At 34.9% G+C, this 14,562-nt stretch overlaps 2 protein-coding genes across 3 annotated transcripts; both read right to left on the bottom strand.

Moving 5' to 3' along the window:
* Positions 1 to 541: 541 nt before the first annotated feature.
* On the bottom strand, positions 542 to 3,086 carry LOC122594931. The gene is made up of 3 exons (XM_043767217.1): positions 2,564 to 3,086; positions 736 to 1,502; positions 542 to 611 (listed from the first exon to the last, which is right to left on the bottom strand). The coding sequence occupies exons 1-3, from the start codon at positions 2,957 to 2,959 to the stop codon at positions 542 to 544; spliced, it is 1,233 nt and encodes a 410-aa protein (XP_043623152.1). The 5' UTR covers positions 2,960 to 3,086.
* A 4,203-nt stretch (positions 3,087 to 7,289) lies between these two features.
* Positions 7,290 to 13,525, bottom strand: LOC122585124. 2 transcript variants are annotated; one of them, XM_043757224.1, is made up of 4 exons: positions 12,928 to 13,525; positions 11,908 to 12,659; positions 7,614 to 7,766; positions 7,290 to 7,483 (listed from the first exon to the last, which is right to left on the bottom strand). In XM_043757224.1, the coding sequence occupies exons 1-3, from the start codon at positions 13,501 to 13,503 to the stop codon at positions 7,628 to 7,630; spliced, it is 1,467 nt and encodes a 488-aa protein (XP_043613159.1). In that variant the 5' UTR covers positions 13,504 to 13,525; the 3' UTR covers positions 7,290 to 7,483; positions 7,614 to 7,627. The 2 variants fall into 2 exon arrangements, with proteins under 2 accessions (XP_043613159.1, XP_043613158.1); XM_043757223.1 differs by having other exon boundaries at positions 7,290 to 7,766.
* Between the last annotated feature and the right edge of the window lie 1,037 nt (positions 13,526 to 14,562).

Genomic DNA, 14,562 nt, shown 5'->3' with positions numbered 1-14,562 from the left:
ATGAGTTTAGTGTATGTCTTTCAATTACACAATGACATAATTTTAATCATTATTACAACCAAATAAAATTGACATGACTAACAGAGGATTTATCCCGAACATCAAGAGATAACTTCAATTTATTGATCTTTAAGCTACTAGTACTGTGACAAAGCATAGAACGCACACTCATGAAGAAATAAAAATATAATATAACTTGCATTTCATTTCATCGAATCATCGCTAATGTGGGGTAACAACCCCCAGGTTTCATGATGGTTCAAACGGCATAGTTCAGTTTTAAGCAGAGTACAAGATTTCACATGGATGCATTTCCCTAGAGGTAACAAAATGTACGGGCTGGATGACAGACTAATACAGTATCACGTCAAAACAAGAAATCCTAGTGCTGACCAAAATGGATGGTGGGCCGACCCATTGTTTATCCATGCTTTTTAGTTATAAACAATTAATGTGTTAAAAATAATTACAAAAACCTATATTGTTCTGATAACATTAACTTTTTAGATAAAAACCTATTTGAAGGTGCAGTGAATACACTTCAGATACCCTTTGGGCCATTTGACCCACATATTTTTTCAGTTAAACCATTTAGCTTCAGCCAGTTTGGCCTGTTAGGAATAAATATAAAATTAAAAGATCATAACCCTAGTATTAATAGGTTGAAAACGGTCAGAAACGACAACTTCACTGTTGCCATAAAAGAAGTCAGATGAAGCAGACAAGAAGACATACCTGCAATAAATGTGGTAGCATCCTTGAGCAAGTTCAACCATATTCTTGCATTTGTCACACTGTCGCCACTGGTTCCTTGTTGCAAGAGACTTCAGTTTTGCCTCACTAGACGACTGATTTGCAAAATACTTCAAGTAATCAGTACATGTGACATTCTCATGCCAGATTACATTGCAATTAATACAAAAACGGCGACGACATTTAACACATTTTCTCATTCCCTGAGCAGCAGATGATGAAGTAGCAGTATATTCTTGGACTTCGGTTTTTGACATTAAGGCTGAGCAATTAGAGAACGGGCAATACACTTTTTCCGTAGGCGGAATAGAAGCTTCTTTTACGCGTAAGCTCATAATATCATATAGTTTTTGATCTAAAAACTTCTTGCAACTCTCAATTTCCAGGTCAGATTTGCATTTATCATGTGGACATGCAGGCAGCATCCCTTGAAGCAATGTTGCTTCTACATGCTTTCTCATACAAGAAAAGCAATACCTGTGAAGACATTTGTTAACGGTAAACATTTGACCTCTGTAGATAGATTCAAAACAGATTGAGCATTCCTCTTGTAATGTCTTGCCAGATGCATTCTCTGCAAATTTGGTAGCCTGGGAACTGATAGCATCTCTTGCAAGTTGAAAAGCAAACTTGATATTGTTTTGCCTCACAAAGACCGGGCCACAATAAGCAAACTTTCGCTGAATAAGATTCAACTGCTCAACCAATGACACAATGTTGTTGTTTGTTGGTTGCCCTTTACCAGTCAGCTGCATTACAAATGACAACACTGATTAAATAACATGTGCATACTCACAAAGTAACTAAGCATTTTGTAAAAGACCGGTTGCTGATATCATCATAAAGGATATGTGACAAGTTACAATCATCGATATGCTTGACACAAATCATATCCAGTTGTCATTTTAAAACTTTTTACAGCATGTTTCAGCCTGCATATAATTTCCATTAGTTCCTATCATCATGTACCCAAACTTTCCATGTGGTACCAGAATTGCATTGTGTCCATTCGCAATACTTTACTTACCATGCAGTAATTTAGCATTTCTTTCCAAATGACAGTAGATTTATCATACATACCACGAAGTCACATAAACCTCTAATGTTTCGTAGGTTTTGGAAACAAATAGTAATTCAGCACCACTGCATTTCACAGAGCAATAGCAAGGTTGGCAACAACAGTATTAGATATAAGATCTACTTTTATCCAACCCAAAGTTCTCTAAAGTCTGAATGATGGTTAACCAGTATCAATCGGGTTACTCCATTAATATTTAGAAGGTGTTTGGCATAGCAAATTTATAAGTGCATTTTACATTTAAAATAAGCACCTCCTTATATGCTTTCAAAGAGCGCATGTTTTCCTCTAGAATTAAGCTAAAAGGCATAAGTTGGTCTATGTGTCCAAACACTTAAAAAAAACAAATTTAGCCATAAGCATGTAAAAATGTACAATCCCAAGCTCCCTCTTAATAGATGCTCCAATTCATCTATGGGCACATTGGATTTCAAAAAATAGACCACTCAGCTTCTCTCAATTAGGGTAAAAATCCACCTCAATAATCGTAAAAATTCAAGTTAACTTCGGGAATACACTTCCCCCATTTCTTCAATAAGGGTAGCATATCTCCCAAACTAAAAGATAATAGCTTTTTCAGCCAAATTCTTCAATCCACAATTTCATACACTTACTACTTTATAAAATGCAAATAATTTACACCTAAAATGTATCAACTAGATATGCAAACAAAAACAATTCTCTAGCACACAAATAAAACATATAATAATATAATCGTATAAATACGCTTACATATCCATAAACCGAGCCGTCATCACAATAAACCTGTATACGTTTCAACCCTAAATCAACCGCAACATTCAACGCTTCAAGCAAAGCCTTAACCTCAACCACATCACCACCACAATCACTCCCAACAGATTTCCAAACTTCAAAAACACAACAATCACGCGTATCGCATATCGCAACCCCGATTCCACCAAACCACATTTTAACATTAGTCCCCATAACCATTTCTTCACTCACTAAACCCTTGCTATAAACCCTAAACACTTCTTCATTATTATTCGCATTTCCGTACGGTTTTTCAAACCAATCACCGGTTTCTCTCCACTCACGTTCCGGGATTTCCGTTATCTGTTTCGCAAACACCTGATCGTGTATCAAACGGTTCAGATTATCCTGCATTGTCCGGTTTTCGGCCTCTACTAAGGCCCGGTCGGTTTTCGAGCGTTCGAAGTTGTCGATTTCGTCCGCGACGAGATGCGCGATGCCGGAAGGTGAGTCGATGACTTCATTTAAAAGGAAAAGTGGTTGTGATGATGAGGCTTGATTTTGGGAAGAGATGGTGATGGCTTCCTGCATTTGGAGTTGAAAGGCGAAATCGAGGTCGTTATCGGCGGCGATTGCCGCCGTGAGTTCACGACGTTGCTCGGAGAGAAGGAGCATCGTGTCGTCGTCATCCATGAACTCCATTGGCTCCAATAAGGACGGTTTCAAAAGAATAACCCCAAAGGCAAAACAAGTCAAGGGTAAAACCACTCAGTATAATTAAGTCTTTTTTTACATTTTATCTGATGATTGCATATATATTGGTGTGATAGGTTATAAAAGGTGATCGATTATAGAGGGTAATATTGATCGGTGATGAAGTGATCTAACTGACGGGTTCCGTCCTTAGCCGTACGAGTTTTCATCCTTTGATTTAAAAATTCGTCGAAAGTAAATCTAATGACCTTTATAATGAAAGAATATAAAATTTTAAGAAAACCTATATAATTTTTATAATTTATCGATTTATGGTTTTTGAGATAAAAAGATTTTGAATGAACTAGATAAATAAAATGATTTATGGATAAGGGAAAAAAAATATAAGTGGTTAAAATTTAAGAAGAGAGAAAATTGAGTGACTCAAATTTGGTTGTCTTGTATTTTTTTATAACTTGATCTCAAATTATCTTTACTCTCTTCAGTAGATAATATATGTATTTTAATGATATTTTAGATGTGATCATGTGGATTTAGTTGATTTACTTTCTAGGTTTTTGTTAAAATAATAAGATTATTAAAGTAAAATAAATGATATAATAGGTTTTTTCCACTAAAAATTACTATGCAATTTTTATCATAAAATAAAAAAATATTCATATAACAATTTTATCATAATCTAAAAGTCAAGATTTTGTTCTATTTATTTACTTTAATACTTCTTTTATAATAACCAACTCTATGCACTTTTTAGTTGAAAGAATGTCAAAGAAGTAAAAAAAGTTGATCAAATTTGAGCAATGGTTAGTACAAGTGTAAGAAATCAGGAATACTACCAGAACTTATATATTTATCTACATCTATACCATTTTATAAAGCATTTTGTCCTTTTTAAAAATCTTAATTCATGATTTAAAGTACCTAAAATACTCATCTTCTTTATTCACTAATTTAAACATCCTTAGCTAATATACCAATAATACCCGTCCTTCAGCATTAGCTCAATGGTTGAAAGACCATCCCCCATCCATGAGATCTTGAGTTCAAGCCTTGTGGAGGACATAAGCAAGTCCCTTTATGAGGGCTTGGCTTGGGCTTACCCAGGTTCAAGTTTGAAGGGACAGGGTTTACCCTTATTAATCGTCGTGCCTTTGGGCGGATTAGTTGGGGGGTTTTCCCCCCATCGGGTATTTGAAATAAGCATTTCTACTTCGAGGGAGCTCTCTAGCGCGGATCCGGTTAAGACAACGTATGCTAGACCTCTCGCTGTCGAATTACGACACGAAGTTTTCAGTGAAATTCACCTTTCAAAAAAAAATATATACCTATAATACCCTTAAATCTCAACCACTTATTTTCTTCTCTCTACTCAAATCTCAACCACTCATTTTTTTCCCTCTCATCCATAAATCATTTTATTCATCTTATTTATTCAAAATCTTTTATCTCAAAAACCGTATATCAATAAATTATAAAAATTGTATGGGTGTTCTTAAATTTCATGCTCTTTCATTAAAAATGTCATTCGATATATTTTCGACGAATTTTTAAATGAAGGGCGGAGCCCGTACGTATAAAACATTTGGCTATCACACTCTATGACTTATCACCTCCTATGACCTATCACCCCTACCATCTCACCGTCGCAATGCGCGGACACTTTCCATCGTTATTAATATTTATATTTACTCCTCTATAAAGTAAAAGCCCTTTTTTATTTTTATTTTATGTCTTTGAATTACCAGAATTACCCTTGACAATTTATATTATCTATACTACTATATAAAAATTATACTCTTATGTTGAAAGGTTTAAACTTTAGGGACGTACAAAATTATTATTTTACTCATAATTAATTAACTTACACAAATACACAATCATTCTGTAATCTTTCAAAAAAATATATTCACTATCCCTAATTTCAAATAACTTTGTATCAATTTTCTACATTGCTTGACGCCGACACCATCATCATCATCCATCGACGCCACCACATCACAACTAGTATCATCATTGCCGCATTGAGTGGGTAACATGCTCGTTATTATTTAAGAAGAAAAACAAGAGAAGCATGTTTGTACACAATACTAACATGAGCAATAGTCATAAGATTAACAATAATCATCTCAACAATACCTAGAAAATTAAAATATGAATATATGAACACCCATAGCAGGTTATATCAGTATAAAAATACAAAATTTGAGTATTATATTATTAAAAATCCTTTTAGTTTTATTATAAAATTTATGAGTAATAGGGTTGTTGTCATTTGAAAACTAAAATTTTCGTAAAAACTAAAAAAACTGACCAAAATATATTGTGATCTGAGTTTAACACAATGTGTTTTTAATTTATTTTTAGAAAACACATTGTGTTAAGTTCATATTACAGTGTGTTTGAACAATTTTCTGATTTCACGCTTTATCAAAAACACACTGTGATTTAAAACTTAAGACAATGTGTTTTTAGATTACACAATAAAAACACGTTGTCTTATATTCAGATCACAAAGTGTTTTGGATAGTTTTCTAGTTTTCACAAAAATTTTAGTTTTTCAAATGAACATTTCATATGGGTAATAATAAGATTAACTTTTTTAGATTGTTAATATCTTTTATTACATTTACTTGATCTTACATATTAAATAACATTCATAAGGGGGCTAGGAGTTGTGAGGTTGATTTTATCAACCCTCTCAAAATCATACAATAACATTCATCCAACTCATTTCAATTTTCAATTCTCTCAATCATTTTTATTATGCAAGAGGTCGGAAATAAGGTTGTTTCTGATGATGAAAAGAGCTTTTTTTATCTGAATCAATTTGAAGAGAGAGAACGTGGCCATACTGACCTATAGCAGGGAAGGACTTTTTATACTTCATGCCACAATTGAGTAGGCCAGAAGCCAGAAAGACAAATCCGCGCGTTTGCAAGTTTTGACGCCCATTAAATTGTTAACCTTCACAAAATTTATCCAATCACAAACACACACTCTCTCTCTTATCCCTACATTCTCACTCTAATTCTCCTCTCTTGGTCCCCACACTCCTCTCTCTCTTATCATGTGGACCCTCCTTCTTTTGATTTTATGAGCACCGGGTTCCAAAATCTCCAAGCAAGTCACCCAACCATAAAATTAATACCGGCCCGCCGATATCAAACCATAAAATCACCAACTCGGTGACCACTCCTTATGCATTAAGTAATTAGTAATTACTTTATACTAATCCATCTATCGGACGGGTATAATCTAGTTTAGTTATATTGGTTAACACATTCATAAACCCTATTTTTAAAATTGAAAAACCACAATTTAAATACTATGCATTCATTTGATAGTTTATGAACGAAGTAATATTAATGATAAAAAGAAAAGAAAAATATTAAATGCAATTTTTAGAGTTTCATTTAGTGCATAAAAAAATTATATCATTTATATCAAAAACTCACCCCTAAATTTTATGATAACTATACAACCACTTTTAATAGACACCTTGACTACAACACTAAAGGTTAAATTTACCAAAGCCTAAAAAGAATACCAAGATATGCTTATTAAATATAAAATTCCTTGCACCATTTTTAACTTGCTCACAAAAAACTTAGTGTTTGTGTAACTCACCACACTAAACTACTTTTATTATTAACCTCACACTAAAATTCTAGTTTATTAGCATCAAGTCATTATTTATATTATTGTTAAAAACCGCATATATCATATCATAAAATATATATAGTATTCGACATTAGGGGACAATTCACCAAACAACGATGAATCCATGCACGTATTTCAGACTAAGATATGTAGACCATGAGCCATGGGGCATAGAATTCAAAAAAATAACCACAGGTTTGTCACTCCGAAATGTCAAACCCAAAACTTGTTGAAAAACTAGAGATGAATCTACCGGTTGAGCTGACTTCATCTACATCATATTAGAATAAAAAACATTTCACTAACTAAAAAATAAATCATAACATGAAAGGTTTTTTTAAAAGTCTTTTAATGATTTGATTTTTTTCGGTTTATGTAAACTAAGGAGTATATAATTAGATAAAAGAAAACAAATAGCAAACCAACCGTTTCTTTCCTCACGCCGGCCGGAAAACGTACATATACTAGAAATCTTTTCTTTTCTCTAACAATACAGCAACGTAAAAAAAAAAAGTGAAATTCATATCCACATCTGCAAATCTTCATGATCCACGTTGTCAGGGACTGATTTGTGTAGAACCATGGTATGCAAGTCAAAGAAAAATACTAGTATTAATCTTCCGGTTTTTGAAAAAAGGAATGGTGTAAATATAGAGTGCACACCGTATACACGTATTAAAACGGATATGCATACTCTTATACGAACTCCTAAAACCCCATTTCTTCAAGATCCTCATCCTCATCCTCGGAGTGTATGATGTTTCCTTCATCCCAAATAGGACAACCGCATGTTGCCTTCTTGTTCTTCCACTCCGCACCACATGAATAGCAGAATTCACATCCACATCTGCAAAACAAAGAAGGGGTAAGAATACTTGGTGGCAGGTAGTGGGTGACTGGGTGATCATGGAGCTTTGAAATTCATTAACACACAATGTGTGTTGATAGCAAGGTCATTCATAATCAATGAAAAAATATCCATGTATAATGTACAAGGATAGGATAGAGGTGCAAAGTTAACCCTTTTAAATGTCTGCTTTGGCCCCACTCCTTCCGATTTTTTTAGTTCTGTTGCTTACATATGCAATTATTACTTTTTTAATTTTTGGTTAACCTAGGCATCCGATCTGCTTAACAAGGCGACTAATCCTAGGTCAAGCTTCCATTTTGCGGGTATCCCAGTGTTGTTGCACCCGATATGCAATTATTATTTCTTTGCTCCAAATATTTGAACTTGGGACCTCCGGGTATTTACACTCTTAAAGACCAAGTTTTACCACTTGGCCACTACCCTTGTGGAAACCCTCGGTCCCTCACAATATCAAAGACAATATCACAACAGTCTTAAAACTAAGAGGAGGAGATTTTAACCATCAGATTACCGGTTGAACTAATCTCAACCATCCTTTTTGTATCCTTGTAACCAACGAGTACCCACTTAAATACATAGCCACACCACAACACAATTTATTCCTTTTTTGTACTGCTGGGGCATTGCATGATCCTCTAATAATTATTACAAAAGTGATGTTAACTATAAATAAGATAACTTTAATTAAAAAAGTTAACAATTAAAATGTTTCAAAAACAAAACAAACATTTCACTTATAAAAATATCTTAAGTTTGTTTTACAAAGCATAAGATGCACCATTTGTTTATATTATATGTAAAAGGTAACAAAAGATTGACTATAGAAAATAGAAAATCTGATAGATAGATGAGAAATCATCCATACTAACAAAAACTACGGTCAAAATAAAAACATAAATTTGAACTTTCTGTATCAAACAAGCTTATATATCCAGGACTTCAAAATAACGGATGTTTAGGCCACGAAATTGTGCATCTCTATGAAGGGTATAATACAGGAAAAAGGATTATCAAATGCTCGATGTGGATTTAGCATTTCTCAAAAGTCGGGATTCATGCTTCTACAAACTAAACCACTAATACAGGCAGTTGCATTCTCTGTATTAATTTGTAATTATGTGAGCTTGATTTACTGTTAAATTTACATTAGTATTTTCTTCGTGGGAACCTCTACTCTACAAAACCTAGATCAAAATATACATCAGAAGTAAATACATAAGTAAAATCAAAGATATATAGGTTTAGATCTATCCATTGATACATGTGTCAATGACCTTCCAAGTCTCATGGGATCACAAATGTTAGGACCGTTGTGAAACCAGTATGACAGTGCACCTAGCTAGTTTTACCTTAAAGAACATCTTAGGGTTTCTATAACATACAGATATCTACATGAACTATATGCATATACACCAAGCAAGGTTCCAGTATTTCAATATGCAAGTAGTTGGAGATGACTGCAACCTCATAAACAGCCTTATTGAGTATTTAAACACAGGAATACCTAGTTATGACCAAGGATATAGCTTATAAACTCGTAAATGTGGTTTAAGATGATTGAACTGACATTTCAAAGAATGTGCTGAAAGTTCAATACCCACTACTTAAATTGGTCAGGTTTTCTAGGTTAGCTGAAAAGAGATCGGGAATAACCAAGTAACTTATATTAAAGAATAATTTATATTAAAGAAAGTAAATCACAGAACTAAGACACAAGAACAAGCGTATCAAAGATATATAAACACCTTACCAGAGCACTTTATAAAGAACACTTTGTATTTTTCTCTAAAACTAAAAGTGAAACCAAGAACCTTTAGTTTGGTAACCAAAAAAAGCCTTCATCAAGTAAACATTAGAGATTCCAAGACACGAATAGCATCTTTCAACACATCCTTATGTGAGGCCAACTTTGGTATTGTTCATAGCTACAGGTAACCATTTCAACCTATTTTTGCGAATGCATCAAATTACAGAATGTTTTATCCTAAGGTGTCAATGAGGTAGTCAGGTAGAATAGAAAAAAGAAAAACATGAAGGAGAAGAAGCAGGGGATCAATTCCCCAAAGTATACTTTTAATGTATAACCTCAAAGATCGTTCATTTGGTCAAACATTATATTATTGTATTCGTTTTTGTAATCGTACTTGAGCGACTATTATTTATATGTTTAAAAAAAAAAAAAAAAGCAAAAACAAAAAAAACGACATTTGGGACAAAAAGTGTTTCGAGTCAGCCCGAACAAAGAACTGCATGTTTCAACCTATTGACCAACCTACCAGCCCACCTATTGCCATCTCTATTCTCAGACACCACATTGTTGGTCTTGGTACAGCAATACCTTTTGGAACCAAACAGCAGTAGAAGTGTCCTCACACTATGTCGTCCACACAGAGACAGCCATACCGTCTTAGGCTGCCTCTCCTCAAATGATGCCACCCTACCTCAGATAATTTTGTAATCGTACTTGAGCGACTATTATTTATATGTTTAAAAAAATATTCAAAATATATAAATTCCAACCAAAGAATTGCATGTTTCAACTTATTGACCAACCTACCAGCCCACCCATTGCCATCTCTATTCACACCCACCCCATTGTTGGTCTTGGTGAAGCTATACCTTTTGGGACCACACATCAGTACAAATTTCCTCAACACTATGTCGTTTACACAAACAACCATGCCATCTTAGGGCGAAGGGAGTGGGGCTCGGTGAAGGGCCGGCACCGATTTCACCAAGTCGGTAAAACTGCCGCAACCCCCTCGACAAAGGGAAAGCGGTGATGACTTTGGTGAAGTTCACTGAGGAGAAAGAAAGAGAGGGGAGGAGAGAGAGAGAGAGAGAGAGAGAGAGAGAGAGAGAGAGGTGAATCTTATTTTTATTGATTGAAGGTAATTGGCAAAATGCACCGAAATTGGTAACACCGCCACAACCAAATTGGTGAAGTTTGGGGAGAATTAGGGAGTTTTGAGTTGGAGGGTTTTTATTGGGTAAAGGTGACGTGGCAAATTGGGGAAGATCACCAATTCAGTGACCACTCCGTCCAGCCTTAGGCAATGTTGCCTTTGTTTCTCCTCAAATGATGCCACCCTGACCTATTCTTACAATACAAAGACATGTCGCCACTCACATATTTTAATACATTCATAATTTCATATACATATTTACTTTTGATTGAACTCTGTATGTAAATCATCTTACTGAAGCAGCTGACAAGTCACCTCAAGGGTGGATTTATTATCATGCTCAAATTAATTCATTCATTACATCAAGCAAATAGAAAGCTCGTGACTAACATCCTAATCAATCTCTTTATCCTTTTATAGTACTAATAAAGCAGGTAAAGAAATGATAGATATCCTTTATAAGTAATTCTAAGCAAAACATGATTAAATACGAGTAATACTCACTTCCCAATCAACAGATCTATAGTTACACTCTTTTTGCTTATTATAACCAAACCTAAGAAAATACCTTGGCCTTTGGAAGTGTTAAATTATTATACCTCTAACACATGTCCAGGTCTCGTCAATGAACACAGATCATCAGTAGATGGCTGGCTAGAATCTCAACATGTTGCGGTTCGTAGTAAAATCGGAAATATTTTTCGTGGAAAATAATTTCATCTGAAAAGCTTTCCTGCTAATCAATACCATCATGAATATTGTCCTCACACTCACGTCCATGGTACGAACTTTCCCTCAAAAGCACATGACATCACTTCTAATAGAACTGTCTTATCCTCTCTAGATCATGAAACATATATGCAAACCCCACCCATCATATAATGTTACTAATTTGGCATCATACAATCATAGTAAATCACTAGTACTCTAATAATTGAATCTCGATTTATTCTTTTCCGGAAGACAGGGGCTTGCACCTATAACCAACTAATAATTACACAATGAGATTCAAACCCACAACCTTTAGGTGGACGGGCCATGCAAAAAACACTAGGCTAGTTGCCATTTGGTTTGAATCTCTATTACTAGGTTATTGATCATCGTCACCCTCACTTTTTGTTTCAACAGTTAGGCCAATATAACTTCATCAAAACATAGTGTTTTGGTGAGACCAGAAAAGACGGCAATGTGAAATTTGTAAATAGAAGTACCTGCATGTCATATGGTTGCAACCAGTTGTAAGTTCTATCATATGGTTGCATTTAATGCACTGACGCCACAAATTCTTTGCTGCCAGATTTTTAAGCTTCGACTCTTCTACAAGTGGTGTAGGATTTATTTTCTTATACTCTTCACAGTTCATATCACTATGCCATGGAACTCTGCAATTGACGCAAAACTTACCATAACAGATATGGCATGTCGCTCCATTCTCATACATATCGCTAGAAAGTTGAAGAAGTTCAGATTTTGACATCAATGTGGAGCATTTAGGATAAGGGCAATAAACTTTTTCTGTCACCGGAATTGAAGCTTCTTTTAACTGTTGTCTCATCATCTCAGTCAACTTGGGTGTCAAGAATTTTTCACAGCGTTCAATTCTCAGCTCAGTATCACAATCTTCCTGAGGGCATTTAGGCACCATCCCATTTAGCAACTTCACCTCTGCATGTTGCTTCATGCAAGAATAACAGAATTGGTGATTACAACCTTCAACTAAAAAGAATTCAATCATAGGTTTTTCATCTGAACATATAACACAACTTTCACGTTTGTTACGGATTGCTTCCACAGCCTTCTCTATCTGATAATTCATCGCTTCTCTTGCTAATTTAGGAGCAAATTTAACGCCTTTTTGAGTAACAAGGGAAGGCTCACAGTGTGTGAAGCTTTTTCTAATGAGATTAACTTGATCCACAATACTTCTAACCTTCTGTTGTCTCGGCTGCCACTGCCCACTAACCTGCAGTTGCCAGCACACAATTATTACACTTTCAGAGTCAATTCGATTCCTTTGTATGACAATGCTAAAAACAAGAAATTCTGAACAATTTCTTATGAACTTCACACACTCAGTTTCACCATCTCTTTATACTACTAGTTATGTTAGATATAATAACCGTCAATTACCTAATTTTTATTTAATACATGGACACATCATTTATACATTCAGGTACATTTTAATGACTAAAAAAAAAGGCAAACTTAAAATAAAATGAAGCAAAACTCACATATTGATACAATGTATGATAATCAAAACACAGCACAATCCTTTTCAAACCCAATGAAACCGCATAATTCAACGCCTCGATCAACGCCATCTCCTCAATGCTCCGTCTACTAACCCGATTACCCGCACCAATCTCCACACCCTTTTTCATATCACAAACCAACACGTCTGTCGAATCGCATATCGCGACACCAATCACAGCCAATGTCACACTAGTTTTACTCACACCTATCCTCTCCTTACTCACCAATCCTTTAAAATAAACCCTAAAAACCTCTACTTCTTTTTCTTCTTTGGTTTTCGACGTACTCGCACCGCCGTCGTCGCTGAATTTCATCCTCTTGCTTTCAATTTCGGTAATCACATTGTCTTTGATTTCGGATTTGTGTTTTAGGGTTTGCTGGTTTGGAACGACGACGTCGTTTGGTTGGAAAGCGCGTGAAGCGATGATGGCTTCTTGGATTTGGAGATTGAAGGCGAAATCGAAGTCAGCTTCGAGGTCCATGGCGGCGATGAATTCACGGTGGTGGTGGTGTTGTGTTGCGATTGTGGTTACATTTTCATGTATATAATACATGGGGAGGGGAATCTAAGCTTACGGCACGTGTAACACGTGTAACCTAACGACCAAAAGTGATGTAATGTAACCAACTACTCGTAAACAATTTGGTTTTTTAAGTTATACAATGTGAGTAATCGAATACAAAACAAGTTGTCAGTTACCACTTTTATTTTTATGGGATAATGGCACCGAAGTGTAACCAACTATGACCAAAAGGTTATGTAATGTAACCAACTACTCGAGTAGCTATGTGGTGTAACCACCTTTGTTTGTTGGGTTATGTAATATAAGCAACCGGATGAGAAACAAGTTATCGATTACCACTTTTCATTTTTATTATTTTTTTATTAAAAAATGGGCCACGTGCCAATATATATATTTTTTTCTAATTATTTATATATAAACAATTATATATATATGCACACACATCCCTTTTCTCTATCAAATACACCACATTGATCATGGTGGCGGCGGTTTTGATTTTGAAGATTCCGGCAACAAGCGACATCTCTATACTATCAGTTTAAGTTTGAAGATTTGTGGGTTTTATTGAGAAAACAAATTTGTGTGTAAATGGCTAGATTAATAGATGGATATTTATCGAGTAGATGGTAAATGACAACAGTGAAAAATAACACCAGATTCTATCGATAGTGAAGAACAACATCAGATTCCGGCAACAGTGAAGAACATCAGCAGATTCTCATATTTGTCTACGACGTGGTGAAACCATTTGTCTACGACGGCGAAGGAGAAATTTATGTAGATATAGATATATAGTGATAGATAGAAGATATATTGATTGATGATGATATGATAAATCGGGTGGGTTACTATATTTGGGTTCATATTCTCATTTTGGGTTGTGTTGCATAGTCCGAGTGATGAAATGAATAAAATAAAAGAAGCAAAAGAAATGAATAATTCTATAACTTTATTTTGTTAGTGAAATTACAAAGGTGGTTACACTATATAGCTAGTCGAGTAGTTCACTACATTACATAACCTTTTAGTCACAGTTGGCTACACTACATAACCTTTTGGTCATAGTTGGTTACACTCCGGTGCCAATAT

Source organism: Erigeron canadensis, chromosome 1, assembly GCF_010389155.1.
Source record: "Erigeron canadensis isolate Cc75 chromosome 1, C_canadensis_v1, whole genome shotgun sequence".
Classification (NCBI taxonomy): Eukaryota; Viridiplantae; Streptophyta; class Magnoliopsida; order Asterales; family Asteraceae; genus Erigeron; species Erigeron canadensis.
This window is presented reverse-complemented; position numbering and strand designations above follow the sequence as displayed.

What these genes read in the sequence shown, in the direction of transcription:
- LOC122594931 (XM_043767217.1), bottom strand. Translation starts at nt 2,959, where the DNA reads ATGCAGGATAATCTGAACCGTTTGATACACGATCAGGTGTTTGCGAAA. An exon ending in ACGGCTCGGTTTATGGATAT is followed by an intron (nt 1,503 to 2,563) that starts GTAAGCGTATTT and finishes TTTGTAATGCAG; the next exon opens with CTGACTGGTAAAGGGCAACC. An exon ending in TGCTACCACATTTATTGCAG is followed by an intron (nt 612 to 735) that starts GTATGTCTTCTT and finishes TATTCCTAACAG; the next exon opens with GCCAAACTGGCTGAAGCTAA.
- LOC122585124 (XM_043757223.1), bottom strand. Translation starts at nt 13,503, where the DNA reads ATGTATTATATACATGAAAATGTAACCACAATCGCAACACAACACCAC. An exon ending in ATCATACATTGTATCAATAT is followed by an intron (nt 12,660 to 12,927) that starts GTGAGTTTTGCT and finishes TGGCAACTGCAG; the next exon opens with GTTAGTGGGCAGTGGCAGCC. An exon ending in TGCAACCATATGACATGCAG is followed by an intron (nt 7,767 to 11,907) that starts GTACTTCTATTT and finishes TTTGTTTTGCAG; the next exon opens with ATGTGGATGTGAATTCTGCT.